Raw genomic sequence first — 14,733 nt, forward strand, 5'->3', positions numbered from 1 at the left:
ACTAAATTCTCTTTTAGAAAAACAAGCTAACATAGACTAATTCATTATTAGCAAATTACTCCAAATGTTCACCCCTAAAGTACAAATAAGTCATCATCTACCAGAAAGTATCTTTTATAAGTGAGATCTGTCCAGAAAGGCCGCGTAGAGTAGTTTTCAAAGTCAAACAAAGTCTTTTGGGACGTCATGAGTTAATTTGTAAGATTACAACATACATTTTTCTACCGAACAGATGTTCCTCAGAAAATATAAACCATGTTTCCTTGTGAAACTCCTTCTCTTTATAGTTCCTCCTCAAACCACTTAGTTATCATTTTACAACCCCAAAACCATTTTTATTAGTGATGTTGTGTTACAAATGTGTAAAAACTTCTAAATTTTAATTAATTGGCCACTTAATTGAAGACATTCAGTTCCTGAACTGTGGGATTAGACAACAAAACTACTAAATTCTCTTTTAGAAAAACAAGCTAACATAGACTAATTCATTATTAGCAAATTACTCCAATTGTTCACCCCTAAAGTACAAATAAGTCATCATCTACTCATGTGGTTCCTATGTAGGGTTTTGGATCCTTTACTAATTAATCAAGTAATTAATTCAACCAGGAAGTATCTTTTATAAGTGAGATCTTCCCAGAAAGGCCACGTAGAGTAGTTTTCAAGGTCAAACAGTCTTTTGGGAGGTCATGAGTTAATTTGCAAGATTACAACATACACGTTTCTACCGAACAGATGTTACTCAGAAATTATTGACCATGTTTCCTTATGAAACTCCTTCTCTATATAGTTCCTCCTCAAACCACTTTAAGTTATCATGTTTATCTTTGTACAACCCCAAAACCATTTTTATTAGTGCTGTTGTGTTAGAGATGTGTAAAAACTTCTAAATTTTAAGTAATTGTCCACTTAATTGAAGATATTCAGTTCCTGAACTGTGAGATTAAATGATAAAACTACTAAATTCTCCAACATAAACCAACATTAAAGACTGATTTTTCCTCAGAATAAAATGTAATTACATGTTAATTACATGAAGCATTATATGTTAACACAGACAAAAATAGTAAATAAGCTCTAAAAACTTTAATCCTTCATAATTTATCATACAAAAATGTAATATTAGTTATTGTAATATGAATTATAATGTAATTAGTTGTACATTCATACAATATTACAGCAGATGTTAGAAATAAAACACCTAACAAGAGAATAACAGTTCTGCTTATCTTTATTGTATAAAAAAGAAAAAAAAAAAGTACAAAATTCATGTAGAAAGTTTACAATAGAAAAAAGTTGAAAAACAGCAAATTTACACTGCATGAGACTGACACTGAGCGTCGTTTGTAGGAAGGAGGTGAGCCCTGAACCAGGAAGTGCACTCGTGTCGAGAAAAAAAAACAACCAGGAAGAGAACAACTGCGAGAGGTCGGGTTGATTCTTAACACCTGTTAGCATTACTATGTGATGACAGCAAACATGGCTAAAAAAAGCACGGCTAGCAAATATACAAAAACGGTTGTCAAACATTTTGTCTGCCGCCAAATCTAAAAAATATGAATATACAAACAGTAAACGAGCGTCTACCGTGCTAGCAGTAGTTTGTTCTTCGTGTCCTGCTTAGCCCCACGTTAGCTGTGCATGTACAGGCTGTGCTATCATTATGACTTTATATATCAAGGCTTTCAAATATGTTTAAAAAAAAAAACAAAACAATGCCCTGTGCTTAAAAACATACAAAACAGTGTAGCAGAGGCCAAGTGTGAGTGGTATAATGCATTACGGCAAAACAACATCTGACAAAATGTTATTATATGCCAAAACCTTTTCAAAGCCGGTCGCATCCCTGTCGAGTCTTTGAGGCATTTTAAATGATAGGTCAGTCAAATGCTGAATTCTGAAATAAAAGTTGAAATACTCCCTTAAGTGGACACTTAAATCCAAAGTACATTACAGTACATAAACGTGTATTTTTAGCACACAGGCCTACACGGCTTTGCAATTAAATTTAGATTAGTGAAATGTGTGTTCAGTAAGTTTACTCTGTTCAACAAACATTTAAGTATTGCCAACAGTCTGTGATGCTTTGATTTCTTTCTTTTTTGTGTGTGATTTATGTAAAGAGCATAAAAAAGGAGGATTTTTTTGTACTTTTTCCATCTTATCTGATACACTTGGAAAGCCAATACATCACTTTCAGTTTCTGAAGTTGAGCTTATGCTGGTTGAGCTTTATGGTCAAAGACAAAGCCAACAAAATAAAAGTTTCTAAATGTATTTAAAGAGAACATCAGTCAGGTTGTTAATAATAATAATAATAATAGGACCGTTGCTTTAAAGCGGAGTACCATTTTAAATGATCGAATCTGTTTCTTTTATATCGAGCAGTGAGGTTTTTAATGTTTTTCAAAGTGATGTATCTGCTTTCAGTGTGTAAAATGATGCCTTTAACCTTCAATCTTATTCAATCTGTTTTAACAGTTACAACTTAAGTACAGTTTGGAATCAGGAATGTAAGGAAAAAAATAAATTAAACATTATATATATATATATATAAAAAAAAAAAAGTTTTCAAGGAGCCAAAGAACCAGCTACAGAAAGGCTACTTTCCGAAATAAATTATGCTCTTCATACGAGCAATTAACATTTTGTCCCAAACTACAAGGAGAGTAAATTACACAACCGAGGGGGTCATTTTTTTTTTTTTTACAAAACATCATCAAATACTTTTCAACAATTAAAAAGATCCAAATCGTGTATATTTTTTCTTTAACCTCTAGGAATCATCTCAAATCCACTGGATTTAATTTCTAACTCGCTCTGCTGTCGCCGACGGCCGCTCAGAAAAACATAAAAAAAACAACAACACATCTCCCAAACACAGCGAACTCCTCGCTCTGATAAATACTTCTTAAGTCCATCAAAACATTTTTTGATTAATTAGATTTATCTTCCAAAAAAAAAAAAAAAAAAAAGAATATTTACAAAAAGGTCAAGTAACTATAAACACTGTCGACGCTGCCAGGTCAACACTGGCAGTATGAACGGCGTGCAGGAATGTACAGTGGCGATTCCCTGTGTGTTTGTGCACCTGTGTGTGTGTGTGTGTGTGTGTGTGTGTGCTTGGCGGACATTAAGATATGTGTGTGGCGTTAAATGACCTTAAGCCATGCTGAAGCTGGGACTTGTGGATGTTATGCAAATGAGTTTAGTGACTGCAAACAAAGCACTTAAAGAAGGTGTGTGTGTGTGTGTGTGTGTGTATTGCTTTAAACGTGTGTTTGTGTGCAGCTGATTGATCTTGTGTGTCGGAGAGATCGGACCTCAACGGAGCGCTGAGCGGAAAAAAGGCACGTCGTATGAATGAAATGAAATGAAGCGGGTTTCAGATTTTGGGAGAGAAGTTCAGTCACTGTGCTTTGCTCTAAATAGTGGAATAACACCCAACGTATCCCTGCCATGCAACCACAGCGTCCAGATTCACAGTTTACAAGAACGGGGATGCAAAAATAAAGACGCGATAGTGAGACGCACACGTCAGACGAGGGTCAAACCGTGTCTGCGATCATCCTCTTAATTAGTTTTAACCATCTCAGAGTCTCAGAAAGTGTCAGCAGAAGAAGATATGTTGATGGACAGGACATTTTAAATATTCAACGGGAGGAAAAAATTCCAGTTTTTCAAAGAAATTTCTGTATTTTCCAAATTGAGAAAAGTTTTTGCAATCAAGCTATCTGATTGACCCAGGTCTGTCATGCATGTGTGTAAACAAACACACTCACACTCACACAGTGACTCATATACACTCGCTCCTGCTACGTGAATGAGCCGACCCCCGAGACGTTGACGAAGACAGCAAAAGCAAATTAATTTAAACAAAATATACACGTAGGGAACATGGCCGTCAGTCCGTAAGCTGCCGTCTGTACCAGCAGACTGACGGACGGACTGACAGACAGGCAGGTAGGGTCCAGTTTTCCGCAGACAGACAGCCGGCGCCGACACCATCCGGCTGCAGATTTCAACTTCCCAAAGCCTTTGTTCAAGAAAACGTTTGATTTCAGGCCACATTAGTCCTCCGCGTTTCCAGAGGACGACAGTGCAGCAACCAGTCGGGGTTGTTCCGTTTCACCGGCCGCAGTAGTACGACGGCCGGCGGCCGAGAGTCCTGAATGTAAAAAAAAAAGTTGCTATTGTAACCAGTGCTTTGCGAGTGTGACGGCCGTCTACGTGAGCCTGTAGAGAGTGCTGAGAGTCTGGTCGATGAAGTTGAGGAGGCCTCGCCAGACGTCCCTCCAGTCCTGCCAGTGAGGGCCAGCGTGCTGAGACAGACAGAGAGAGAGAGAGAGAGAAACACTTTTATTATTCAATATCTGACCTTTATAGACCAACAAAGATGCAAAAAAATGCGCATTTATTGACTCGTGACCTACAAAAAAGCTCATAAAATACAATAACTGCAGCTGGAAGTCGGTGTTTCCTCCTATTGTTCCTGTTTACATGTGTAGTAGCAGCTAAAAGAGATGATTAATAATCCAATTTTCCAAAGGGACTGAAGATATCCACACAAATCTGACTATTCAAAGTTTGTGATTGTTGTAAAAATGCTTGAAATAATCTTTTATGGAACAGTGCGGTTGCAGATTTGAGGCGTCTGAGCTGCTGCAGCATTTATGAACAACTGAATAATAATCACCTGCGTGGAAATATTCTCATAAAGACAGAGAGGACTTAGCAGGCAAAAGCATAACAAGTAAGTATTTATAGGGAGAGAATAAGACAGCAGAAGGATGTAGAGAGAGAGAGAGACTACATGTTCGTATGAGTTGGAATTACAGCCTCCAACATGCATATAAACAAGTGTGTGTGTGTGTGTTCGCGTTGAGGATGCCGCTCTGAACTGTCTGAACCTCACGTGCCTGCGGTTAACCCTCCCTCCCTCCCTCCCTCTCTCTCCATCACAATCACCATCCCTCCTTCTCTCATTTCCTCCCTCCTTCATTCCTTTTGTTTCAAACTGCTTGTTTAGAAAAAGTGCTTCGACTGTGCTTTTTTGGCCCGGCTGCTGGGTTGTAAACAACACACGCACACGCGCACACGCACACGCATGCACGTACAATTTTTCCCAGTTCCCCTTCCAGAATAAAGTATCTGTCTGTCAACGCACGCACAGATACAGAGCAGACAGACGGTTCAGTGAGAGCAGCAACCCTAGAAACCTGCTACACGTCTTCAAAAGGGGGGCTGTTACACCCTCATCAAGTGTGTGTGTGCGTGTGTGTGTGTGTGTGTGTGTGTGCAATCCATGTCTGAGTGAGAGCAGAGGGCAGGTGACATCATCTTTGTTTATGTGCATAAGGCGGGATGGAGAGAGAGAGAGAGAGAGCAGTGGGGAAGTATCTGTGTGTGTGTGTGTGTGTGTGTGTGTGTGTGTGTGTGTGTGTGTGTGTGTGTGTGTGTGGTGGGTTGGTGGGGGAGGGAGGGTTGCTGCCAACTCCTCACGCGATCTAGAGCACACAGGGAGGGAGGGGGCGAGAGAGGGCGAGATAAAGAAATAACAATAAAAAAGAAACACATAAGACAGCTGCCGAGAATAAATACTGTAGATTCATCTTTAACCGGAGGGCGTCAGCGAGTTTAGTTTGTTTTTAGGGAAAGTAATTATATTTTGCATCGTTTTTTTTTGACACTTCTGTACTCATAAAAGGTATCGAATGCATGCTGTAACAGAAGATGATGAAGAGAGCGGAGCAAAAGGGACGAGGAAGGAGAGAAATTGGGATTAGAGGGAGATCAAACGGGGTTATTCTTGTCGTAATGAAGTGTGTAAAAGTACCGTAATTTCGCTATTTCTCAAGAGAGGAGATAGAAAGGAGAGAGAAATGAGAAGAGGGAGACAGAAACACCGTGTGATATGAAATAAAGAAGAAAGCGAAAATATTAAAGAGAGAAAAAGAAGAAAGTGAAATAATAAAGTGATCCAGAGAGAGAGAGAGAGAGAATAATTGACTCACAGCACACAGATGACATTGATTGACTCTCTCTCTCACACACACACAAAAAAGTATTGATCTGTCTTCTCTACTGCCTCACACACACACACACACACACACACACACACACACACACACACACGAGTGTAATTACGCATGAATGCAAATTAACATGCTCATCCATCCAAGAACACGCTGCACTGATAAGATAGTTGTGCCTGTGCGTGTGTGCTTGTGTGTGACAGACAGAGAGAGAGAGAGGGAGGGAAAATCAATGTGACTGCGCTGCGGTCAACGACACAGAGAACACGTCCTCAGTTCAACTCAGGTTGGAGGGAAAACACTCGACGACCTGTGCAGACTCACTGTGAAACTGTTGTAAACTAATGATTTTCGGTGCATGAAAACTAACTCGGCTGGAAGAAACACATTGAAAGTGGGATTTAAGCTAAGCAATCGGGTCACTTCTCTCCATATGAATTCATGTTTTGTTGCAATCATGCATGTCTCTCCCCTTCCCCCCCCCCCCCCCCCCCCCAAAAAAAACAACTTCAACACACTATGAATCACACATGGAAGTCCCCGCCCCTCCTCTTACCGCTCTCCGGAGGACTGTGGTGTTAAATTCGTCCCCGATGACCCTCAGCTGGTCGGCCAGTCTCCTGACCTCCAGCTCCTGCTGCTCCTCCGCCTCTCCCCCGGTGGCTCCGTGATGCTGTGAAGCCCAGGATTGGTGCTCATTCTGGGGCAGCAGGTCAGGCAAAGGTCCCCGTTGTCTGGAGGCCTCCTGGTGCTCTTCTCTGTCTGAATCTGCAGCAGAAAAGCAAAAGAAATTCAGGAAATATGATACTAACAAATAAAAGACAAACATGCATTTCTCCAACTCTCCTCTTTTATTTTATTTACCATTGTTATTTTTCATGCTCTGACTCTCTCTGTCTCTTTCTCTCTTGAGCAGAGACGTTCACGCATGAAGAGACAGAAGTGCTTTATTGGCTACGCTGAGCCTCTGGTTATGCTTAATTGATTCTCAGCGAGCAGCGTACATTAATAGCTTCTTTACACACTGATGTAGACAGTTCAAGTCAGGGGGATGTACACACACACAGACACACACACACAGTAACACATGAACACATGGGCAGGGCGGACGGGCCAAGCTGCCAAGCAACAGAGACGTGATTAGACATTCCAGCACATACCCGAACACACACACACACACACACACATCATACACGCTCGTCCCAGAAATCCTTACTCGCTCCGGCTTTCAACATGACTTTATAGGGAATTTTTGGCGTGAAATAATAATTTAAAGTTAAAATATTTTGCTTTAATATGTGTTTTTTTCTTTTGCTTGCATAAAGTCTTAAAGTTCAGCATCTCTGCAAAACACTAAAACCAATTAATGTCATAAATTTCCTTTAATGACTTGACCTTTGACATTGAAAACATACAAAACACTCCAGTTTCCCAGTGGGCTTGTAACTCCCACACACACACACACACACACACATCTCTCGAGAAGCCGATGGGGATGACAGTGACTTATTTTCCTCTTCATGGAACTTGGGAGTGTAATCTCTTAATCTACTTAATAAGTCTGGTATGGAGAGGTACTATATGTGTTTGTTGTGTTTACTGTCTTTACAGTGTTTGTTTTAAGATAGATTAGTTTAAAATAGGAACCTTCTGTCTGGTTGGTTTAGTGTGACCGAAACAGCCCGAACACCTGCTAGAGATGACTAGAGTGACGGATCTTTCAATTTCAAACTATTTTCTATTTCAGAAAGAAAGAATTATTCATTTATTTCATTTATTATGTTAACTTTCTTGCTTACATAAATGATTACTGCGATTAATTCCCCACAGACTCAAGACAGGAAGTGATCTTCCCGTTCCTGTTCATCCTTTATTATATTGTATTAAATTGGATTTGTGCAGCTTGTAATATCACCTCTATTTAATATGAGCTGATAACCTGATCTAACCATCCTGCGACACACCTTTTAGGTTTTTTTACTTTGACCAATCGCAGCTTCTCTGTGAATCGACCCCCGTGTCTCCTACACGGAGCTGAGCGCCCGCGGCAACCGCAACTCGAGTTGCCACAGAGACGGGCACCCCTGGCAACCACAGCAGCTGCTTTGCTAGGAGGATTACAACTGATCCTTAAAGATGCAGGTGACTAGACAGACAGAGAGAGAGAGAGAGAGAGAGAGAGAGACGGAGAGAGAGACAGAGAGAGAGAGAGAAAAGAGAGAGCAGCAGAAAAGAAAAACAAACAAACGGGAAAACCCTGGCTTGTTGCCAAGGTAACTCTAAGGCAGCGCTCCTGGAGACGTCTCTATGCGATTGGCGGACAAAGCAGGGGGCCCGGCTCTGATAGGGTGGATGAGAGGAAAGGGGCGGGGCTAGGGATAAACCTGTCTGTTTGATAGGCTGACAAGGTGACAGGGAGACCCCTGACAGAGGAGCGAGAGAGCAGGGTTGCTTTTGGTTGCTTGGTGATGGTTGTCGGGGAGGTGTGTGTGGGGAGGGGGGGGGGGGGGTTAAGGACCGAGAGATAAAGTCCTGGACTTATTTGCATCATTGTCCCTGATAGTTTCACAGTCTATCAACTATTTACAAAGATGGAGTCAGACGTTTATTGTCTGACATGAAGAAAAATGTCAAAATAATCACTAAACTGAGATGACTGAGTCCTAAAAACAAACAACCGTTAAAATATTTCCTGAAGTCCTCGAGATAAAAGGTGACAAACACTCACATGACATGACATCATGGAGGAGAGCGGTTGTACGACACTAATTCAAGATGCAAATAAAGGTTAAAACACATCAAGATACCATCAGTCTGTGCAGGAACTCTGTCTAGTAACCTTTGTTTCAACTTTGACTTGAAGCGAGAAGGATTTAACTCCTCATTAATTAAACTTATTCTATTCCAACTAGGAAACTTCACCCACCTCATTAGAATAATAATAACTTCTGTGTAATATCCTAAAACCATATTTAATTGAATACGATGTGCTCTGTTCTGCGACACGTCTCAGGCGATGGGTGACGTCTCCGTCTGACAGATAAGAGCTGCTGACGCCACCTGACATGCAGATGTAGTAAAAACAAATATAACCGACATCAATTTCCCTCCTAATGAGGCCAGTAAACAGATACTTGCTGAGTTATTTTACTAACAACACACCTGACAAACTGACTACTTCACTAAATAAATAACTGACCAATTAACCTGCAATCTGACGTTACAACCAAATAACCCGCCGACTGATAAGCAAACTCACTAAATGTCAGTCGCAAACAACCCGACACGCCGGCAGGTTTACAGTCGATCTTGATAAAGTGACAAATTTACACTGATTATCCACATTAACTAACTCAATGACTGAATTATTAACGAACCAACTGGCTAATTACAGCTGTCTGTCTGCCTTATTGGTTAATTGACTGATTAATTAGTGGGATTCAAAGATTATCCCAAGTGTTTGATTAATTGATTAACTAGCTTGCTGAATAATTAACTAACTTACTGACTGAACAGCAAACTGACTCCCTGATTAACTGATTGGTAGACTGACTGTTGAGCCTGATTAACAAACGTATCTGAATCTGATTTTCTGACTAATAATCTTGAATAGCTGACTGAGTAGACGGCTCACAAGGAAGTAGGCTGAGAAATCTGTAGCCTGCTGCTGCTGCTGCTGATGATGACTGACTGGCTGACTGGCTTTGTGCTGCAGAGCAGGAGGAAATGCTGCAGATTGTTTCTCACTTGCAGCCAGAGTGCAGAGGACATGTCTGAACATGCCCGAGATGCACAACTGACCCACAGCTGAGAGAGAAAGAAGAGGAGGAGGAGGAGGTGGAGGAGGAGGAGGTAGAGGAGGAAGGGGGGGTAACTTATCTGTTTACATCATTACAAATCTGTCACAACACAGTGGCTCAGAGCCAAATCTAAACCCGCCTTTTCTGAAACCACCTACCTGAATTTCCCTTTCTGCAGCTTCCAGATTTCCCTCCAGGATACTGAAAGTTTATTTTGGCTCGACTCCATCCACCCCCCCCCCTTCTTATCCCCAGGGTAATAAAAGGTGCCAGAGATCTCTCTTCACTGCACTCACAAGTTTCCCTTTTTCTGACTAAACACAAGAACCAAATTTAAACAAACTAAGAAATCAATTACTTCTGCAGCCAAAGGAAATTAATCACCGGCCAGGAACAAATTACTGGAGACATACAGTAGATGTTACTATTCACAGCGGAAGGAGCACTAAAATACTAACACATCTTTTTGACAATGCACAGCCAAGAAAAAAAAAGGTGTAATAAAAGGGATTTTCCTGAAACTGTGGCCAATAAGAAGAAGAAAACATATCACAAGAACAAGAGAGCAGTTTTCTCATCTTCTCTGAACTAACGCCCATCATTTCCAGTCGAACTTCCTCTCCTCAGACCTCAGAAACTCATGACAGACAGACTTTGTCTGCTGTAAAAAAAAACAAAAAAAAACAAAACAGGTTTGAGCAGTTTTACTGTCTGAGTCCTGTGATACAGCAGCGAGGTGGACTGCTGCTGGTTACCAGGCTGCTCTGCAACAAGAGAGTCACATGTTTGTGTGACAGCTGTAACACGTCTCTCCTCTCCATTTCGTCATACTGTACTCCCTCCCTCCCCCTCTCTCCCTCCCCCCTCTCATCAACACTGCCCAAACAGTCTCCTGTCATGGAAATACTGCCCAGGGTGCAGCACACACACACACACACACACACACGCGCGCACACACAACCGATACTCCCCTGCTAACTGATAAGTGTGATGTTTACTTAAGGGTGGAGGTCTGAAAAAGGCAAACTGTGCTGTGTGGCTGAGTCACATCTGGTGTTTTCCACCGTTTCATCAGGACCTGCATCCACTGCTTCTCATCAAGCAGACGTGCAGCATTTTTTTTTTTTGCTCTCTTCCTGCAGAGCCGTGCACATGGCGGCAGTGAGCGTAAATCAGTGCTGGCTCTGTCGTGGCTCGTTCTGGCAAGTTAAATGATTACTGATGTTGCTCTGATACGGGACAAAAGGGGGAAACTAACCAGCGTGGTTTAAGTATTTATGTGTTTTTAAGGAATAAAGTGATCCTACCTGACTGCTCTCCTGACAAGGCACTCGGTTGAGCCGTGCCTCTGCTCCTCTCTTCTCTCTGGTTGCAAGGTGGCGAAGGAGGAGGCGTCGAGGATGGCGGGGATAAACGCTGATGAGTCCGGGGCCCGTCCTGGCCCTCTGAGTGGGGGGAAGGCACCGGGTATGGCAGGCAAAAAGGCTGCAGAGGGCGCAGATGGGGCTGGTTATGGTGGAGTTGGCGTATGCCACCGGTGCCGGTCCCAGAGCCGGGGGTGACGGTGGTGGTGGCGGTGGTGGTCGTGAGCAGGCCGGGCCATGTGTTAAAGGGGCCGGGTAGCTCCATGTGGCAGTTGCCGTGGCGAGGAAGAGGGCTGTTTCCTCCTCCTCCGGTTTCCCCGACGTGCTCGATGGTCTCTGCACGGGCCATCTCAGTAGTAGCCTGAATTATACACAGAGAAACATGCACATGTGTGAATACTCATCCTTCAGTTAGTGATAGAAAACAATGCGTTATGCACATGGTGAATGGAAAAATACTAAGAATTAAAATAACAAACATCTGGTTCTTAGCAGGATATGGACATTATAACCTCCTCCCTTCCATGTTTGAGTCACTGTATATTGAGTTGACTGTTGTGTCGTGTCATGGTTGAAAGTTCAACAAACTGTTAATTTATTAGTTTTGCTGGAAAAAATTTCACGTCCATAAATCCAAATGATCAAAGTCTCGCCCATCTTTGAACTTTCCATGACTGAATCTATAAAGTATTTCGAGTTTATCCGACTTATAAACAATAAGAAATGAGCACATACAGTTAATATGCTCCAAAAAGAAATCTGATTTTATTGCCTTCCTTTTCTATTAAGTTATTTTTCTATCTTTGTATTTATTATTATTACTTTTTACCCTTTGTACCTGTTGGCTGTATCAACAAGTGAAGTCATGTCCTTTATGTTATCTTTACTCCCATATGACAGCGCTTCTTCAAACTTTTTCACGTCAACACAAATTAGACCACAGACGCCCATCTGATAAGATTTGTCTTTTTAGATGTTTTATGACAGAAACTGTATGAAACCCATGACCAAAACAATCATAAATTCTGTTTCTGTTACTAATGGATGAAATTATAGTGAGAATAAATTACTCTCCTTTTTGCTGGGGACCCCCTGAAACCTCCTCAATGACCCCTGGGGGTCCCCAGACCCCACTTTGAGAATCTCTGCATTATGATACCTTATTGTTTTCTGTTATTGTGTTATTGTCACATATGTTGTAAGTGACGCTTTCTATAAATAAAGTGTATGGCGGGAAAAATGTCATCGTTTGTCACTAATTGTTTATGAAAATTAGAAAAAAAACCCACCAGAAAGCAATTTGTACACTTAAAAAAAAAAGTATTTTACGGCATCAAACACATAAATCAACAGTTCTAATTTTAGCACAGTTGTTTTTTTTTTTCCTTCTGCACCAGTTTGACCCACCAACCTAGATACTGTCAGCCGCTGGGGGGCAGCAGCGGCTCCCCTTCATGAGCACGAGACTTCTGTTTGTAAACAAATCCGTGCAGCCCGAGCACGAGGAAACACACACACACACACACGCGTAAACACACACACACACACACACGCACACACACGTAAACACACTGAAATACAGAGAGTGTATCTCGCCTTATAGTCTGCTGATAGGAAGGAAACGATGCACCTTCAGAAAACCGCATGAACGAATCCTCCCTGTAAAGTGTAATGTAATATGTAATTCTGCCACAAACACTTATTTATGGGGACAAAATAACTAGAAAACGAGCAAAGACCAGTCAAAAAAAAAAGAAAGTGTACATCGACAAGTCTTAACTTTACTTACAACTATAGTTACATATCAACAACATCAACTATTTACTGAAGATCAATGAACAAGTCTGGACTTGTCACAAAGGTGAAAAAAAAAAAACAACAACAGGAAAGGATCCAAAGACTCGCTGACAGAAAGACAGACAGGTGTTGTATAGTATTTGGTGACCCTTCAGATTAAGTGACCTGCAGTGTTGGAAGAAGTACAGATGACGAAGTTTGAGCCATTTTCAACCCATGAAATGCCGATTTTTATTTATTTATTTATTTAATTTAGATAAATTTGGTGTCAGCGTCAATATTAACCAGCATTAATGTGTTTCATGACAGTACAGTCATATAATTATAGTTTAGCCTACTGCTCAAAAAACAGCGTGCAACACCTCTTCAAGTAAAAGTATCAAAACCACAATGTAAAAATACTTCATTACAAGTAAAAAAATCCTGCATTTAAAATCCTACTTAAAGTACTAAAGTAAAAGTACTTTAAGTAAATGTAGTAAAACTTCTATACTTTCACTTCAGTAGCGTTTTAAATGCAGGTGTTTGTGCATTGTGGTGTTGATACTTTAAGGATCTTCTTCCAACGCTGCAGGTCACAGCATCTGATGGGTCACCAAATACGGTGTAACACCTGACCCGGTAAACATTAAATAAAAAAAGATAGCACTGCTAAAGCTTTGGGTAGGACTCCAGATCTATCTTAAAAGAAAATGAAAATACTTATAACATACTTATAACACAATTAAACAGGCAGGACAGCAGGGTGCCGTTCAGCCAACAGTTTATATCTGACAGCTGGACAGATGATGCAACTTTGCGCTGTCATATTCACAACCATCTAAAAATCCACAGCTGGTTACAGTGTTGTTATTAATTAAAGCACTTACTGTGTTTATCTGATGATCCGTGGTGAGTCTGTCTGCGGGTCAGAAACCGACGGTAACAGGTGGACATCAGAGGGAATAAAAACGTGCCAAAAACAAGCTGTCGATGCGCCCGAAGGATCACAACAAGACGAGCAGTGAAAGTCCGGTCGGGGGAAATGTGTCATTTCATTTCAAGTTTCTCGGTTTTGATTGTCTAAATAAATATTCTCTCTGTTTTGCTGTCGCGGGTTTAACCCATGAAAACAATAATATCGATGCGCAGCCGATGAGATGCGGCGAGTAACGGAGCGAAGTGTGGACTGTCCTGGATTTTCGGTCGGAGCGGACCTTCGCTAGATATATAGTGCAGCGAACATCCGGTACGGGTTTTTCAAAATAAAAAACCCATGTGGCGCTTAATTCATTCTTACAAAAATCTTGGCGTAAAATTTGACCCATTTTGACATTTGAAAGCAATAAAAACACCCTGAATCACATTCTTTAAAGCAGTAGTTCTCACACTTTTTCACATCAAGGACCCCTAAACTGACACAAATTAGACCCCCATCTGATTAGATTTGCCTTTAGATGTTTTATTACAGAAAGTGTATGAAACCCATGACCAAAACAGTTATACATTTTGTCTGTGTTACTTATGGATGGAGTTATAGTGAAAATAAATGATTCCCCTTTTCACTGGGGACCCCCTGAAACCTCTTCAAGGACCCCCCACCTCATAAAGTTGCATGAATCAGTGTAAAATAAAAGCAAATCAATGGAAAAATGAATATTACCATGTATGCTAGACATGTAAAAATGCGTCTATGCTCATATTTATTCTGTTTTACAAAACATAACACATGCAGACTACTTGTAAGTGTTTTGGTTTG

The 14,733-nt window shown here is 41.1% G+C and overlaps 1 protein-coding gene across 1 annotated transcript; it reads right to left on the reverse strand.

Annotated features, from left to right (window-relative positions):
- Positions 1-1,213: 1,213 nt before the first annotated feature.
- Positions 1,214-14,189, reverse strand: bbc3 (BCL2 binding component 3). Its single transcript, XM_067595443.1, has 4 exons — positions 13,865-14,189; positions 11,142-11,559; positions 6,591-6,802; positions 1,214-4,321 (listed from the first exon to the last, which is right to left on the reverse strand). The coding sequence occupies exons 2-4, from the start codon at positions 11,545-11,547 to the stop codon at positions 4,226-4,228; spliced, it is 714 nt and encodes a 237-aa protein (XP_067451544.1). The 5' UTR covers positions 11,548-11,559; positions 13,865-14,189; the 3' UTR covers positions 1,214-4,225.
- Positions 14,190-14,733: the final 544 nt, after the last annotated feature.

Source organism: Thunnus thynnus, chromosome 7, assembly GCF_963924715.1.
Source record: "Thunnus thynnus chromosome 7, fThuThy2.1, whole genome shotgun sequence".
Lineage (NCBI taxonomy): Eukaryota > Metazoa > Chordata > Actinopteri > Scombriformes > Scombridae > Thunnus > Thunnus thynnus.

Bases quoted from the DNA above. Each gene is read 5' to 3' on its own strand.
- bbc3 (XM_067595443.1), bottom strand. From the start codon at position 11,547: ATGGCCCGTGCAGAGACCATCGAGCACGTCGGGGAAACCGGAGGAGGA. The intron at 6,803-11,141 runs GTAGGATCACTT...TTTCTGCTGCAG, and splicing joins CTTGTCAGGAGAGCAGTCAG to ATTCAGACAGAGAAGAGCAC. The intron at 4,322-6,590 runs GTAAGAGGAGGG...TGTCTGTCTCAG, and splicing joins CCACAGTCCTCCGGAGAGCG to CACGCTGGCCCTCACTGGCA.